General features: G+C 39.1%; 3 protein-coding genes across 4 annotated transcripts; 1 reads left to right on the forward strand and 2 right to left on the reverse strand.

Moving 5' to 3' along the window:
• Positions 1–740: 740 nt before the first annotated feature.
• On the reverse strand, positions 741–2,607 carry LOC148077524 (ferritin, middle subunit). 2 transcript variants are annotated; one of them, XM_087793229.1, is made up of 5 exons: positions 2,496–2,607; positions 1,885–1,988; positions 1,653–1,799; positions 1,451–1,576; positions 741–1,223 (listed from the first exon to the last, which is right to left on the reverse strand). In XM_087793229.1, the coding sequence occupies exons 2-5, from the start codon at positions 1,984–1,986 to the stop codon at positions 1,074–1,076; spliced, it is 525 nt and encodes a 174-aa protein (XP_087649355.1). In that variant the 5' UTR covers positions 1,987–1,988; positions 2,496–2,607; the 3' UTR covers positions 741–1,073. The 2 variants fall into 2 exon arrangements, with proteins under 2 accessions (XP_087649355.1, XP_087649356.1); XM_087793230.1 differs by lacking the exon at positions 2,496–2,607 and adding an exon at positions 2,066–2,157.
• A 1,160-nt stretch (positions 2,608–3,767) lies between these two features.
• Positions 3,768–11,687, forward strand: LOC148077525 (receptor-type tyrosine-protein phosphatase H-like). The gene is made up of 18 exons (XM_087794184.1): positions 3,768–4,053; positions 5,275–5,368; positions 5,462–5,731; positions 6,025–6,282; positions 6,342–6,605; positions 7,200–7,442; positions 7,511–7,741; positions 8,209–8,472; positions 8,532–8,625; positions 8,698–8,730; positions 8,804–8,885; positions 8,949–9,039; positions 9,103–9,164; positions 9,242–9,376; positions 10,180–10,302; positions 10,385–10,545; positions 11,332–11,467; positions 11,548–11,687. Exons 1-18 carry the CDS (start codon positions 3,985–3,987, stop codon positions 11,671–11,673), a joined length of 2,736 nt encoding a protein of 911 aa, XP_087650310.1. The 5' UTR covers positions 3,768–3,984; the 3' UTR covers positions 11,674–11,687.
• Positions 11,688–11,819: 132 nt separating this feature from the next.
• LOC148077526 (putative nuclease HARBI1) lies at positions 11,820–15,441 on the reverse strand. The gene is made up of 2 exons (XM_087794195.1): positions 14,239–15,441; positions 11,820–12,220 (listed from the first exon to the last, which is right to left on the reverse strand). The coding sequence occupies exons 1-2, from the start codon at positions 14,915–14,917 to the stop codon at positions 11,820–11,822; spliced, it is 1,080 nt and encodes a 359-aa protein (XP_087650321.1). The 5' UTR covers positions 14,918–15,441.
• Between the last annotated feature and the right edge of the window lie 660 nt (positions 15,442–16,101).

Here is a 16,101-nt window from a genome sequence, read left to right on the forward strand (position 1 = left end):
GCATCTAGCGACAGCATCATTGCGGTCAAACACCCATGATACTTTTCCAGGTCTCCATGTTGATGAAGTCATAGACAATGTGTACTTGTGCAGGTGAGATTCCTCTGGACCAGGGGTAGGGAACCTGGTCCAGAAAGAGCCGCAGTGGGTGCAGGTTTTCGTTCCAACCATTCAAGAGGACACATTTTATCCAATCAGGTGTCTTAGGAGTGTAATCAGTTGATTGTCAGTCTGGTGTTGCTTGTTCAGCTGAAACCTCATTGGTTAAACTGTACATGCTTGATCGGTTGGAACAAAAACCTGCACCCACTGCGGCTCTTTCTGGACCAGGTTCCCTACCCCTGCTCTGGACCATCCAAAGGCCTGAGTAACTATAATCTTTGCACAGGAAGTGAAAGCTCATCCTTTTCGAACTGGGAAATCTTCTCAGGACATGACAGCAAAACCACAGTCCACCATTCACATTAGCCCAGATGGTACCGGTGTCACTTCATATGAATACTGGGCTCATAATTGGTATTGACATCATGTTGGCAACAGTTAAATGACCCCCTGTGTCACCTGCTTATCTTTTCAAAACCACAATTACCCCCCAGAGGTGTATAAGAGCCACAGACATACAGTAGAATCATGGTAAACATTGTGTTCCAGGCAAAGTCCCCGTGTTATCTTTACGAGGCTCTATAGGATCAGACATGATGTCAACAGTCAGACAAAAAGAAAAAAAAAAAAAGGACAGATTTACTGTGAAACATCTGATGTTTTATTAGTACTGAAGTGAAATTATTGACTGATGTTTTTGACAAGACTGAGATGAAAACCTCTGACACATTGGAATGTATGACACAAATTAATTTTACATATGATTATATTTAGCACCAAAATCGCAAAGATGTTTATTAAGTTTATCAAATGAGGTAATTTGTGTCGTTTTCCTTTAGCTTACAAAGAGTTGTGGAGTCATCCATAGAAATGTAGCAAAGTTCTCTTAAATGTAGTAATGTTCACTTAAAAAACCCTTTTGGTGAGATTTTCATACACTTTCCCCGTTATTTGCAAAGCGGACTGTGGACTCACAGAGTGTGTTTGTCAAAGAGGTACTCTCCCAGAGGGCCGTGGCTCTCTGAGGCGGTGATCCGAGTCAGACTGCCGATGTAGTCGCCCAGCTTCTTGACGGTGTCATGGCTGTCGTTCAGCAAGTGCTGTTCAAGGAAGTCACACAGCTGCAAAACACAATTTGGATTCAAAAGATTACACTTAAACTGTATGAATAATTGAAAAGTACTTTTCTATCAATGTATACGAGTATAAACCAAAGACAAACTAGTCATTTTAGACATTGTTAAATAGAATTTAAAAAATGTATGCCAAAGTACTCATGGTTAATAAATCAGCATAGGACCTCTTCTGACTTGGTTACGTTATTTAAAAAAGACCAACAAAAACTTACATGTGGGTCAGTGTTGGCGTCAGCCCTTTTGTGCACCTCAAGGAGACTCGAGTACAGAGTCTTCTGGTAGTCCATGGAGAAGGTCATCGCCTCCAGACCACTTCTCCAGTCCTCTGTGCTCGGCTTCTACACGTGATAGAGAAAAATTAAATCAAACACATGCTCAAAGTCTTGATATTGCACCGGGTAAAAGGAGACCAACAGAAATAGTCTGGAGCAGAATCCGTCCTCCTCGAAGGTTCTGGTACTCCAGTAACTGCTCAGCCTGGTCTCGCTCCTTCACAGAGCGCTCCAGGAAGAACTTGGAGAATTTGGGCAAAGCGACGTCATCCCGGTCGAAAAACATCCCCTGAAGATGGAGAGAAAATAAAAATAAATAAAAAAAACATAAGAGAATGTGGACATGTGTATTTGATTGATCTAATAAAAGTTACCAAGGCAAGGTAGGCGTAGGAAGCGGCGAGCTTTTGGTTCACCAGTTTGTTGACATCTCCCTCAGTATCCGAGTGGAGGTTCTGTCTCACCAAAGACTGCATCTCTGCGAGAAAACAAAAAAAACATAAACATGAAAAAAAAACATTTTCCTCAGTTACCTCGAGATACAACTCGACTCACTTAAAAAGTTTTTGTAGCAGTTTAAAAATGTCGCAGTGTGCTGGAGCGAGCGCAAACGCGGACTGAACGTTTCTGACACACGCGTCTGAAAGTCGTCTGAGTGAAGGAGGATGTGGGCTGAACCGTGTGGTGTATGGTGTCGCATGGTATTATGCAGGAGGAACACAAGTGCTAACCACGCAGTTCAGAAACACATGGCAACTAATAAATGCAGAAAACCATGTCAACGGACAGCTTTATTGTGCAGGAGGAACACAAGTTACAATAAAGCACTTTCTAAACTATACAACTAATGAAGAAAACGGCGTTAAACAGTCAAAAAAACACATTAAAATCTCTAACAACTTCAACAATTTTAAATGTAATAAAGCTTAAGTTTTGCATGACTTTTTCGTGCATTTTAAAAATGGCTTAAATGACCATAACTTACTTGCAATGCGGCACCGAACTTTAGTAACAGAAGGTTTTATCGGGTTTGTTGACAACACCGACACGTAACGTCGAACCTAAACAAGAATTAGCATTAGCATGCTAGGTGCTTGTCTGCGTTTATACTTGACCGCCACCAGCTGGTCTGGAGGTGAAATGCAACGAGTGTTGCTGTGAAAAATGATCATGAAAATATTTTTTATTTATAGAATAATAATAAATATATGTCTTTATATATATCCTATGTGTTTGTGGAAATTAATATAGTCTTGACCTTGAGCTAATATATAAAAAAAAACATGCGATAACATAACGTAATAAATAAAGAAGAGGAATCTAATCGAATTTTAAATATATATATTAAAAAAGCACGGGGAAATATGTAAAACAAAATACACAAAGTTATATTTTTCAACATTTAAAGAAGAGTCGTATGAATATAAGGCAAATAAATAAATAAAATTCAAATCACATTTTAAAACAAATTAAACATTACATTTGACCATCAAGTAACTTTAAATAACCACAAAATATCTAAAAGTTGTAGCGATGGTGAATGCATATGTAAGCGTATTGACCGAAGGACGTTAGCGCTCTCTTGTGTATCTTTAACGTTATTAAAGACAATCCGCACATAAAGTTAAAAGGGAATACTAATGAAACCAATGTTACTATCCATTCATCATCAACAAATGTATCAAAAAAAAAAATCTAAATTTAAAATCTAAATTATAATATGAATATCGTTGTTGGACTTCTACAAGTATAATTTCACAATCAAAAAAAGGAAGTGGAAGAAAATGTAATCAAAATTAATTATAATTTTTGTGAGTCATGTCTGGCCTCTACAGAAAAAAGCATTTAAATTTTCCTGAAACTCCGGCCTCGGTTTGAGATAATACCTCAATGAATAATAATAAAAATAATAAATAAATCTCTGCATTCATGTATTCTGTACATCCAGGCGTATATCTACATGTGCTGCATATCACAAATCCAACCAAACAAACAAATTATGCAATCATAGTTATGGTATGACTGTATCTACATATCTACAAGTTTTTTAAAATGTAGTTCCTCTAAGTGTTCATTTACACGAGTGAACATACATTAGTAAATCAGAATAAACCAAAGTGACGCTCGAGTGACCTTAAAACCATATTGTGATTATTAAACACTGTTCATAACGAGGAAGTTTTTTGCAGGGGCAAAGGTTCCTGTGGTTGTAAAAGTCAAAAAGGAGGAAGCAGCTCAGTGCTCTGATGCAAGCAAACATGAAAGAGGACAAGAGGTTTGAAGGGGAGGACATGTCTTAGAATTAAAGTCAACACCTCTGAAATACTGTTCTTGCATTCTTGAGCCTGAGGAGCAACTTCATTTGTGGATGCCGGTGTTGTTTTTGTAAACACCCCTGAGAAATGAGAACATTCATCGCCGGACAGGGGAACACTGGACGCTTAAGTTTGTCGGCAGGTGACAAAAACTGAAAGATGGGGTCGTTTGCTGGTAAAAACCGTTCTGATCTACTGCAACAATTTATTTTCTTCACTCTGTTCTGGGTAAGTTCCCTTTTAACACACTGTCAAGATGGTGCTAAGATAGATATTGTGGCTTGTTACAAAAAACAAACAACTTGAACTTGTTAACCAAACCAGAATGAGACGCAAACTAGTCTAACACATTAATATGATCATAAATTAAAAATGAAAAGCTACGAAATTGTTTTGTGCTTGGAGTTTTTCAGATGTTAAAAAGTTTATACTTTTACATCTGCAATAATGTCCGGCTGTCACTTCCCCAGAGAATTTAATTGAGGAAGTGGAATATATTTGTATTTCTCAGATGAAGCTGAAACATTTTTGTAGAATAAATCCAGAATTAATATTTATTCTTTTTATAGAAGAATAAGGTAAGGTAAGGTAAGGTAAGGTAAAACTTTATTGAATATAATACAATATAAACATTATCTATATAGACTCAAAAATGTGAATTAGGGTTTGATGCTTCAATATGATCTGGAGGATATAGATAATTAAGAGGAAATGAAAAAATAATTTTGAATAGTTGTAAAAATGTATGTAATACATGTAATATAAGACAATTTAAAGTGTATGTATATGTATAAGGTAAGGTAAGGTAAAACTTTATTGATCATATAGTATTGTATATAGTATATGAGTAAAGAACATTCCCTCTGATATATAAAGAGAATATTAGAATATATTTGACAAGATCATCTCCTTTATGATAAAGGCAACACCTAATATTCAAACCTTAATATATCTTCATCATTTGAAGATTTGAATTAGTTTACAGGATTTAAACGTGTTTCTCATCTTCATCTCCAAACAATCACATCTCTATGAAAACCACAAGAGGCTCTAGTTTTACTGAAAGTATGTTAACACAGATTTACAAGAAGTCATTTTAAAAAGGAGAATTAAGAGCGTCACAGGAGTGAAGCGGAAAGTCCTAGTGTTGCCCAGTGAACGTCTGGCGACCTGGACATAGCTTCTCCGTTCCCAAGCATTTTACAGGGGAATACATGGGAAGAAATGGATGGATGGAAGTTGATAAAAGGACGAGTTTTATACATAACAAGTATACAAGTGTTCAATGGTTGTGACAAAGCAAAAAAAAGATGAATAGAAAATACATTACTTAGTTAACATGTCCAAAAAGGAACTAAAGATTTTACAATAGGGAAGATATAAACAGAGTAAAACCTAGTGTTTACACTGATACAAAAAGCTGAATTAATTGTGTTATCATATCTCAAGGTTGGTGCTAACACCAACACAACAACAACAGTAACAGTTACGACTCAGGAGACCACCACTCCGATGACAACTGTTCTCCCGACAACCATATCTCGTGAGTATAACCTTTATCATTTTCTAAAACATTCCCAATCGTGCACACCCTTTACAATGAACTGTTCCTGCTCTTTATCTTTCGTCATTACAGCGCCAGACAATGTTGATAATGTGACAGTGACGGACAGAACCAACAGCAAAATCACCCTCAGGTGGACTAAAGTTAACAACATACCCAGTTACTTCCTCCTATACGTCCAAGAAGGAGATCCAGTGGAGAAGACCATCATGGCTTCTCCGGACCAGACGACTGTCACTGTGATCGTCTCCCCGCTGACCCCTGCAACCGAGTACAACTTCACCCTCATCACTTCAGATAACGGGGCCAACAGCTCTGGAAAGGGGTTCATCGCCCACACTGGTATGTTTTGAATCGATTAAACATCAAGTCCAATCATTGTCTTTGATTATAAGGAAGTAAAAACAGAACAGGATCATAAGGGAGTGTCAAGAATCAATTTGTTTTCACACCGTGCTGTCAGTTATTAACATGGTTATTATAAAACAAATAAAACATTTTAATAGGGCAGGAAGATTAGTTTACTCATTGTAAGCTTGTTTTTATACCGTTATCTGATGATCTTAACAGATTGATTTTCAGCTTTTATTACTCAAATGTTTTCTATTATTTGCTTCGTTTCATCCACAACTCAGCTCCCCTCGACGTGCAAGACTTTATGCCTGTGGGTCAGAACAAGAGCAGCATCACTCTGCAGTGGACGACACAAGAACGAGAGTTCAGCTACCTGCTTCAGTTCGAGGGAAGAAGTATAGAACTCAACGATGAACCGGTGGGGAAAAATGTGTCTCACACGATCCCTGGACTCACAAGTGCAACCATCTACAAGTTTTTCCTCTTCACTGTATACGAAAACATCTCCAGCAGTGGCGTCAGTCTCACTGCGGCCACAGGTATGAAGAGGTCATCCAGTCATGCGACTTTTTCACCGACTCTTCTTGTCTTCTCTCAGCTCCTGAGGATGTTGACGGAGTCAGAGTGGTGGCGAATGAGACTAGCATCACCTTAAAGTGGAGAAAATTTAACAACACCTCTACATATAAGCTGGAATATGACAATAGCACCAGCGAGGTTACAGCCGATGACCGTGCAGCTGGTGATCAGTGGGTGACGCTGGAGGTGAACCCACTCAACGCTGGGACTTCCTATGAGTTCAGGCTCTTCACTGTGTTCCTGAACCTCAGCAGCTCTGGTCTGACTTTCAATGCTTCCACTGGTGAGTGAATATTAACTTCATCTGTCTCGTCCAGAATGCAGTATTAAAAAGATATGATAAGATATGACATTATTCTTCCCACATTTATTATCTTTTTTTTGGCTGATTGTCGGTTCTTCAAAGGTCTTTTTGCATTTTTATCACCATATTTATATTATTTTACTGTATGGCTGTATGGCTGGAATGTCAGCAAATGACTTTAACGTTAAAAACATTTGATCTAGATAGTTAGAACTTGTAAATCTTTTCATACCTGGCATTAAAGTGTCACTCAGTTAAAGTAGTTGTGAAGATGATAAACGTTGTAATTGTAGTTAATAACTGTCGCCAAACAAAGGAATCTTATCTTGAGGCATTTCCTGTTATCACTAAGATAGATTCATACTGTACAAGTCAGCGTTTACTCACTCATTTTATGCGCTTCAAGTGTCAGGTTAAAAAAAGGCCTAATATGTGTGTAACAGACAGGTGGTCATAATGTTATGGCTTCAGAATCGGTCTCACCACTAATCAATTGTACATGAATTCAAAGTGTAGTTGTCTAGGACCAGGTTAAAAAAAAAAGTGACTGAAGTTTTTTTTCCGCTTCAACAGTTCCTTCCCAGCCAGCCGGGGTAAACGTGACCATGCGCTCTGAGACTAATTTGACCGTGAGATGGTGGAACGTGAATAAAAACTGGACATACGTTCTCCACGTTGATGGAAGGGAGGTTGACGCCGGTGCATTGGACAGCTTCCAGGTCACTCGGCTACAGCCAGGAACTCTTTACAACTTCAGCCTCCAATCCGTCTTCTCCGGCCTCAGAAGCTCTCCTCACGAAGGCTTTGCACCAACAAGTACTTGAACAATAGATAGCATGTTGATGAGAACAAAATATATTTATATATATTTTTCTTTTATCCAGCTATCGACTGCGCTGGTGTCGCCTGGCAGGTCACCACATCCAGCATCCAGGGGCGAGTGCCAGGCTTGTTCTCAGAGGCAAAAGCCACGAATGGAACGAACCCCCTTGTAGTCGGCGGAGATCCCAACGTTAGATTCACTGACTTGTATCCTGGCGTGACTTATAATCTGACTCTTGTGTACGAGAGAGATTCTCAGCGGTTTGATCAGTGTCACCACACCCTTCAAACCTGTGAGTGTGAAAGTAATTGTGCATGTTATTTAAATGGCTGGCAGATGTGGTTTATGTGGTTAAGAAATTACATTTCCGCCTCAGGGGCCACATTTGGGCTGTTGCTAGGGGCCATCAAGCCAAATAGTAAAGGGTTGAATCAAAATATAAAATCAAGCTAAATATGCCAAAATTATAATTTAATTGAACAATTTTAATTCTAATTTATTTTTTTAATTCACAAATAATTTGTAAGGGGCAATAAATACTCAAAAATACCAAAAGCAGATGACAGAAAACCCTTTAGTCATATTCAGAGACAGGTTATGAATAATATAAGTAAATACATCAAATGAAAGTGCTATACTCTACATGCTGTTTGACCTCATGAGGGCCACATAAATACAGTTAACCTGGTCTGGTTTATGGTCACCTTTATTCAAAAGCTGCCAGTGATAAAGTGATCTTCTTGCTCGTGCGCTCCTCAGATCCTCCAGACGTCATCGCCCGCTGTGAGTACATGAGTTCTGGTTACAGCATCAGCGTTGTGCTGGATCAACCAGAGGGCCAGTGGAGTGCTGTGGAGATGAACGTCACAGGAAGGAACTTCTCATTCTTAAAAAAAACCCCGGCTCAATACAGTCTTTCTGGATTTCAACCTGCAAGGACGTACCTGCTGTCAGTGGCAACAGTGTCTGGGAGGCTCAAGAACAACAATCCGACCGTGTTCAAATGTGCAACAGATCCGAGAGGTACGTCAATGAGGCTATGGATTCCTCTCATGCTGTATTGACGTGTTGTTTTCTTGCAGGGGTCATCGCGGGGTCGGTGGTGGCGTTCTTGATTCTTGTTGTCATTGTTGCTCTGATTGGCTACATGGTTTCCAGGAGGTGGAACGTGTCCGGGTTGGTTTCAATTCACCGTGTTGGGAAATCGAAGTGTTTTTCATCCATTTTTCTCTCTTTTTTTTAAAAAAGCAAGGGCCGCTCAAAAGAAAGAATTAAGAACGTGTAAGTGGTCGTCACTTCTCTAGAGATCAAACCATTGCCTGGAGAGTCTCGATGTGGATTTGTTTTCTTTCAGATTGGTTTCTGCAGCCAACTTTCCCGACCACTACTGTCAGCTGAGCGCGGACGACGACCGAGGCTTCAGCGAACAATATGAGGTTGAAAACCAAACATGTCTCCGATCACAGTGTTCAGATGCGTTGACCTCTGTGACCCTGCAGGCTCTGTTCGGTGTCGGTGCGGAGCAGACCCAGCACTTCGCTCTTCATCCTGAAAACCAAGTGAAGAACCGATTCACCAACATCCTCCCATGTGAGCTGGAGCACACGCCGGACCTGAAAGAACTTGAATTCACTTTTGTTTTTGCCTGTTCAGACGACTGGAGCCGAGTGAAGATCTCCGGGAAGTCGGACTACATCAATGCTAACTTCATGCCGGTGTGTGTGAGGACAGAATCTCTTTAACAAGAATCATTATATTTAAGATTAATCTGTTGTAATCATTTGGTCTTCAGGGTTACCACGACAACCAGGAATACATCGCCTCCCAGGGGCCCCTGACCAACACAGTCAGTGACTTCTGGAAGATGATGTGGGAACAAAATGTTAGAACCATCGTCATGGTAACCAACTGTGTCGAGAATGGAAGGGTAATTTATCTTTTTTATCTCCTATTTAAAAAATGTATTTCACTTTTCTTTTTTTTTAATCTCTATTGCACAAGAATGTTGGTTTTTCAGCAGTGCAGGAGTTGATACTGTCAAAGTTTAACAATCTGATAATGGATATCCATGATGATGTTAGAGATGCTAACCATTAGCTGTCAGATTTAGAAACCAAACAAATTTATAATATAAATGACATTAAAATATATGAATACATAAAGTAATAAAAATAACAGACATTACATTAAAGTGGAATATAAAAGTGATTTTTGAAAATACATGAAATTTAAATAGCAATAGATAGTCCTTTTGCCTAACATTCACATTTTTAAAGTTTAAATATGTAGATGTCTGTAAATACTTATAGCTAAAGTAATGCATTTGAAAATCATAATGAAAACAAACAATTATTTTTATTGTGTGCAGTTATATTTATCAGCATAAGTAAAATATGACTTTTTCTTTTGGTAAATAGTAAGATGGATGTATGGATGGATTACATGATCTGTCTGTCACTTAAATGTTTTATTTTATATATTTATATTTATTTTTGTGTTTAATTAATCAGTTGAGTGACGGGGAAAAAAATGGTAAAATTAATCTGCCATATAATAATTGTAATTTTTGGATATGGTTTACCTGAGTCTGGATCTGCTCCAGATTTCTGCTGGTTGAAAAGTTTCTCCTCGACATTGTCGCACTGTGAAGGATTTTTTTCCCAAAAAAAGAGGGTTCTTTGTCGTGATCATCTTGTTCACTAGAGCAACATGTTTGTCACCTCTCCCCAGACCAAGTGTGAAAAATACTGGCCTTCACCAAACAGACCAGGTCATCATGAAGAGCTGCGAGTGTCAGTCGTCTCTGAGGCCGAAGATACAAACTGGACGTTGACGGACATGACGATTGAACATGTATGTCATAATGAGGGAAAACTTCACTGGAGTAAACCAGACACCAGGAATCTATAGACTCCATGTTCTGTCTTCCTCACAGAAAAGCAATTCAGAGCAGAGGACAGTGAGGCATTTTCACTTCACCGCCTGGCCGGACCACGGCGTCCCACAGACCACTGATGTCCTCATACAGTTCAGAAAGCTCTTGAGGGAGCACATAGAAGCGGAGGTGAACGGAGCACCTACCGTGGTTCACTGCAGGTACTACAGCATTCTTACGTTTGAACTGATACACAACAAAACCTATCATCTTCCACTTTATCAAGCTTTAAAAATGAGTGTTTCTCCTCCTGTGTCAAACCGACACCATGGACAGGACCTGATCATTATAACGCTCATGCAGAACCACTTACATCTACACAGAATCGCAACAATTTGGCATTCAAGGCCAATGAAATAATCTTGATTCAGAGAATAAGTGGAGGATTAAAAACGACGCAAGAAAAACAGGTGTAGATTTCTTGCTCTAGAGAATACATCTTTATTTAATACATTTTATACCACAAATAACATAAAAAATGAAGGCCTTTTTTTGTTTGTTGGATAATATGTTTGTTGTAAAAATGCTGCTTAGAATTCAATCTTGAATCCTTGGACGGCCTGTTTGTTTCCCTTTTAAATCAAACCACACATTTGGAAGATTTGTCACATTTTCCAAGGGTGTACCCCGATAAAATACATGTTCCTTACCAGTGTGGCACCAGTTAAAGTAGGATAAACCAGCGTTCTAACGATATTAGATTTATTCCCAAGAAGCCCTATCATATCAAAGGGAAAGTCTACGAAACAGAGATGTTCATTTTTTAATGTTAATATGATAGAAGTGAATACATGATTAAAAAAAAAAAATTCAGGAAAAAGGGTATATTTTAGGAAATAAAACTTTTATTAAAATGGAACAAATTACAACAATATAGATAAATAAGAAAGTAAAATATTTTTTTCACATTCACTAATAAAAACGAGCACATTTGTCTGTTGCCTTAGCGCTGGTGTGGGAAGAACCGGCACCATCATCGCCCTGGACGTTCTTCTCCAGCAGCTGGAGCAAGAGAGAGCTGTGGACATTCACGGCTTCGTGCACAAGATGCGACTGAGGCGACCACACATGGTGCAGACGGAGGTGAGATCCTGCAGCATCCGATCTCTAAATCCCATCTCTCCGCCACGCACTGCAGTCTTTCTGTGATTTGTTCCCTGCAGGCCCAGTACGTCTACCTGCACCAGTGCATCCTGGACAGCCTGCCTTCATGCGAGCAGCAGGAAAACATCTACGAGAACTCGGACATGATCTACATCAATGCCACGGCTCTCAAAGAGCTTCACTAAAGCGCTGCAACGCAAAGTATTCATGCTTATTTCATAGGTTAACTTAAAAGTCTTTCCCCTGAGCCAGATGTGTCACTGGATTGAATCTGCTGTTTAATTGAGTTATTGATGAAATAAACTGGCAGTTGGAACCAGCCGCTGCTTCCTCAAGGTTCCATGTTGCTGTTAGTTTGGCCCGAAGATCTAGAGTCGATGAGTTTCTGTCGGGCGTCCAAACCCTCCTGGTCAATCCCGACCCACCGCGAGGGAAGTTTCCCGGTCTGAAGAGGCTCCTGCTTCCCGGCGGCGGGAGGAGGGACGGAGAACTTCTTGGTGATGTTGTGGAGGACGACGCACGCCTTGATGATGTTGAACTTCTTCTCCAGCGAGCCGTCGTGCACAAACCCGAGCTGCAACAGAACCCTGAAGCGTCTTTTCATGACGCCGAGCGTTGCCTGCATGACGCTGTAGATCCGGCTGTGGTCCGTGTTGAAGTCCACTTCCTTCTTCGTCTTGGGCTCTGACACCGGGGTCAAGACGTGCTTGCTTTGGAAGTAACCAGATCCCCCTTTATGGAGAAAGAAAAGAGACGATACATTTGAAGCCCAGAAGGAGAAGTTCCTTCCCGACTTTCCTGTAAACCCTGTTAACCCAAACATTATGACCACATGCACATGTCCTGCTTTAACTTCAAAATTGCAACTTTTAAATTGTATTGTATGTGCACTGCTCATGAACGATGGACCACAAGTTGTATTATATAGAATTGCATCATTAAATATGTATATTAAATGCACTGACAGATAGATGCACTTTGTAGTCTGCACTTCTTTGCATTCTGGCGGTTAAACAACAACCACACTGGACACTAACATAAATGTATTTTGTAAATAATTAAAAAAAATAATAAAAGAGCCTATGTATTTCTATAAAATAGCTGCAATCCAAAAAAGGAAAAGCTTTTTTTTTCTGTTTCCATGAACAAGCAACTCTGTTTTTAAGTCTATTGCCTGTTTATCTCTGTTTTTATTCTACTTTTGGATAAGAACTCAGAATAAACTAACATAGTATACTCCTCATAGTCCTTCACAAAAGTAAGTTATTTTTCATTTGTTTAGCTTCAAGACTTATCTCTGGCCTGCCTTGTTGTGAGGCAAGTTCCTCTTTAAGATGTTGCAACATTTTAAACTTCCTTTCACTGATAAAACAATTGATAAAAGAAGCTCTTGCATAGAATCTTTGCAACTTATATAACAAGGTTGATACGTGTTTATGGCCTATTCCAACAAGTGTTATATTTTAAACACATCAGCACTTAATACTGTTAAACAGAAGCTGCAGCTCATAGGGTATGAAATGATACACAGATTATATTTTTGGCCTAACCTACTCATCATATAGCTGCTGTTTATTTTGTCTTAAACATGTGATGGTCTGACAAGTTCCCTTCCTGGAAATGAATGAGCAGTTGGTGACTCACAAGTCCACAAGTGTTAATCATTCCTATCTCAATATTTGTCTTGTACACAAAGCAAAAGTATCTTTGAACCTCTTGGTCAAAATATTTTCTAAGTTAAGTATTATGGGTGTGTATATATCAATATAGTGAGTTATATATTTCTAATTATACTGTATTGACACAACAATGTATCAATGAATCATATTTTTATCAAAGCTATTTTAAGGTTTATATTTCTATGTGCGTATAAAATGAAACAAATATTTTCTTTAATTTACAATTAACATACAAATAATTACGTATTTTGTTTAAATTTTTGTTGCAATTAACTCATTACATCTGCCGCACCTAAATGAACAATTAAATCCTGCTAGACCCTGGCGATGACTGAGGCCAAGAGGATACAGTCAAGTGATTTCAAAACAAATTAAAGCAGTAACGACTTTGTTAAGAGTCTTTGTTAACACTTTGTAAATTCTGCAAATCCAGACTACAAATATATCCTTATCTCTACAGCAGGGGTGGGCAATTCAATTTCGCTCCGGGGCCACATTATATACTGTGACTGTTGTGAGGGGCCGTCAATCCAAAAGGAGAGTAGCGAAGAGCTTAAATATGACAGAAAAACTTTGAAAAAAACAAAGCAAGTAAGAATAGTCGAGAAAGAAATATCAAATAAACCTGACTATGTCAAAACACTTTTATAAACCCTTCATGTAAATGATGGGGACGTTTTTATTTGTTCAGGCTTTTCCTTGATTTTCTGGAACTCCTGTTGTGTTATCAGTTTTATCTTGACCTTTAAAGTATATACTTTATTGAATATTGTTTTGATTGTTTAAGCGCTTTGTGACCCTGGTCTGGAAAAGCGCTATACAAATAAAAATTACTTACTTACTCTAAATATGATGTCAATAATTTCGATGGGCAATACATTTTCATAAAAGTAAAAACAAAAAAATCAGAAATTAAATATATATATATATATTTAGAGTTAATATAATAATAAACGCAATTTTAAAAAGTTAAATTGTCACACACGCCTAATAAACAAAAACAAATAAAACAATAAAAAAAATAAACAATGTAGGCCATTCTGAATCAAAGGGTCATCTATGGTGTTTTACCTACAACCCAGTAAGATCCGTGCACGCCCTCCTCCTCAAACTCCTTCCCCTTGAGAGAAGACTCCCAGAGGTCTTGCTCAAAGGCACTGCCTCCAGAACACTTCTCCATGCTCATGATGTTCGCGTCATAGTCGCAGATCACCTGACTGACCACCGACGTGAAGCCGAAGCTGTTCACGTACGACCTGAACACGTCCTTCTCGTAGGGCGACGCTCGGATCTTAAAGTGGACCGGCGCCAGGACCCCCAGCACCCCGGGGATCCCGCACAGCCTCTCGGTCCTCAGCGCCAGGTTCTCCCGGCTCTCGGTGCTGGACGGGAAGGAGACGAACTGCTCCGACATGTCGGCCAGAGCCGCGGACACCGCGGAGATGACGCTCGGGTTGTCGGCGTGAGAGAGCCGAGCCTTCTGCAGCACCGACGAGGAGGAGACCCCGTGCGCGTAGTAGTTGAGCGCCACCATCACCATGACGTCCGCGGTCAGACCCAGAGCGTCAGCGGCCTCCGGGTCGATGCGGTCCCGCAGCTTGTCGGCGATGAACGTGACGCAGGCTCGGTTCAGGTGGAAGAAGTCGAACAGAGCATCGTCGTCGAAGTCGTCGAAAATCCCCGAGGCTTCGTCGCCATGAGCCAGCATTTCCTGCTGGGCCAGGAACCAAACTGGCAACGCGAAAGCCATATTTTTAAATATATATTTTAACCAGTTTACCTATTTAAAAATGAACGAATCCTCCCTGCCGCTGTTGGGGGGAGACTCGCTTCTTCTTCTGTTACATAAAAACAAAAGCCAGGGCGACCGCCCCCTTCTGGAGAGGAGGTTCTCAACACAAAAATATAAATTAAAAAAACATAAAGAAAACCGTAGTTACACTAGTTTTATTAATAAGGTAAGGTAAGGTATAACTTTATTGATCCCTCAGGAGGTCTCCTTCGGGAAATTATTTTTTTCCAATAGCCACAGCAAATGCAGCAATTCTTCATAAAAAATAAATCTAAATAAAATAAGAACAAGAACAAAGAGAAATAAAGACAAGATGATACAAACCAAGTCTAAAATAAAGATAAAGAAAATAGATCAAATAAAAATAAAAAAAGACAAAGGATACAAAGACTAACATAGAACAGAACATCCAGATACTTTCACTCCACTCCTGCCCCCGAACTCAGAATTGTACAATCTAATAGCCCGAGGAATGAATGAGTCCTTGAGTCTATTTGTTTTGCACCTGGTCACTGCTTCTCTGCTCACTGATGACAGTGTTGAGAGGATGACTGTCATAATCCATGATAGACAGTAGTTTGTCCAGTGATCTCCTCTCAGAAACTGTCACCAGTGAGTCCAGCTTCATTCCAACTCATTTTGTATAAATAATAGTATTCAATTCAACGTAATGTATTGTTCTTAACAATTAATTTCCATGCCATTCTTTATTTTCTGTAATGCCACCACAACAAATTCTTGTGTTGCGCTGGGAATAAAAGTTTCTGATTCTAAAAAAATATAAGCATCGTTCCAAAGTAGCAGTAAGAGTTAAATTTACTTAACCACGATTAGATGAATAAGTGATAAAATACAAGCAAAAACAAAAGAAGAAGAAAAGAAGACAATAGGCAATCATTTTTCATTGTGTGTTACCCACTTCACACTTGACCCGGTTAAAATTCTTACTCTCAATCATATTTTTTGTACTTCGGCATTCACCTTTGTTTATAAAATGTCTTTGTGTGTCCTAAATTAATACTACTAGTACTACTTACCTTATTAATAGTAAGTAATAGTTATTATTAAAGCGACTTTCTAGACCAGGGTAAATACGACATATGATTATTATTATAAGTCACAGTAAAAGATTATTGTGCTAA

The sequence above is a fragment of the Callionymus lyra genome, chromosome 6 (assembly GCF_982586985.1).
Source record: "Callionymus lyra chromosome 6, fCalLyr1.hap1.1, whole genome shotgun sequence".
Taxonomy (NCBI): Eukaryota; Metazoa; Chordata; class Actinopteri; order Syngnathiformes; family Callionymidae; genus Callionymus; species Callionymus lyra.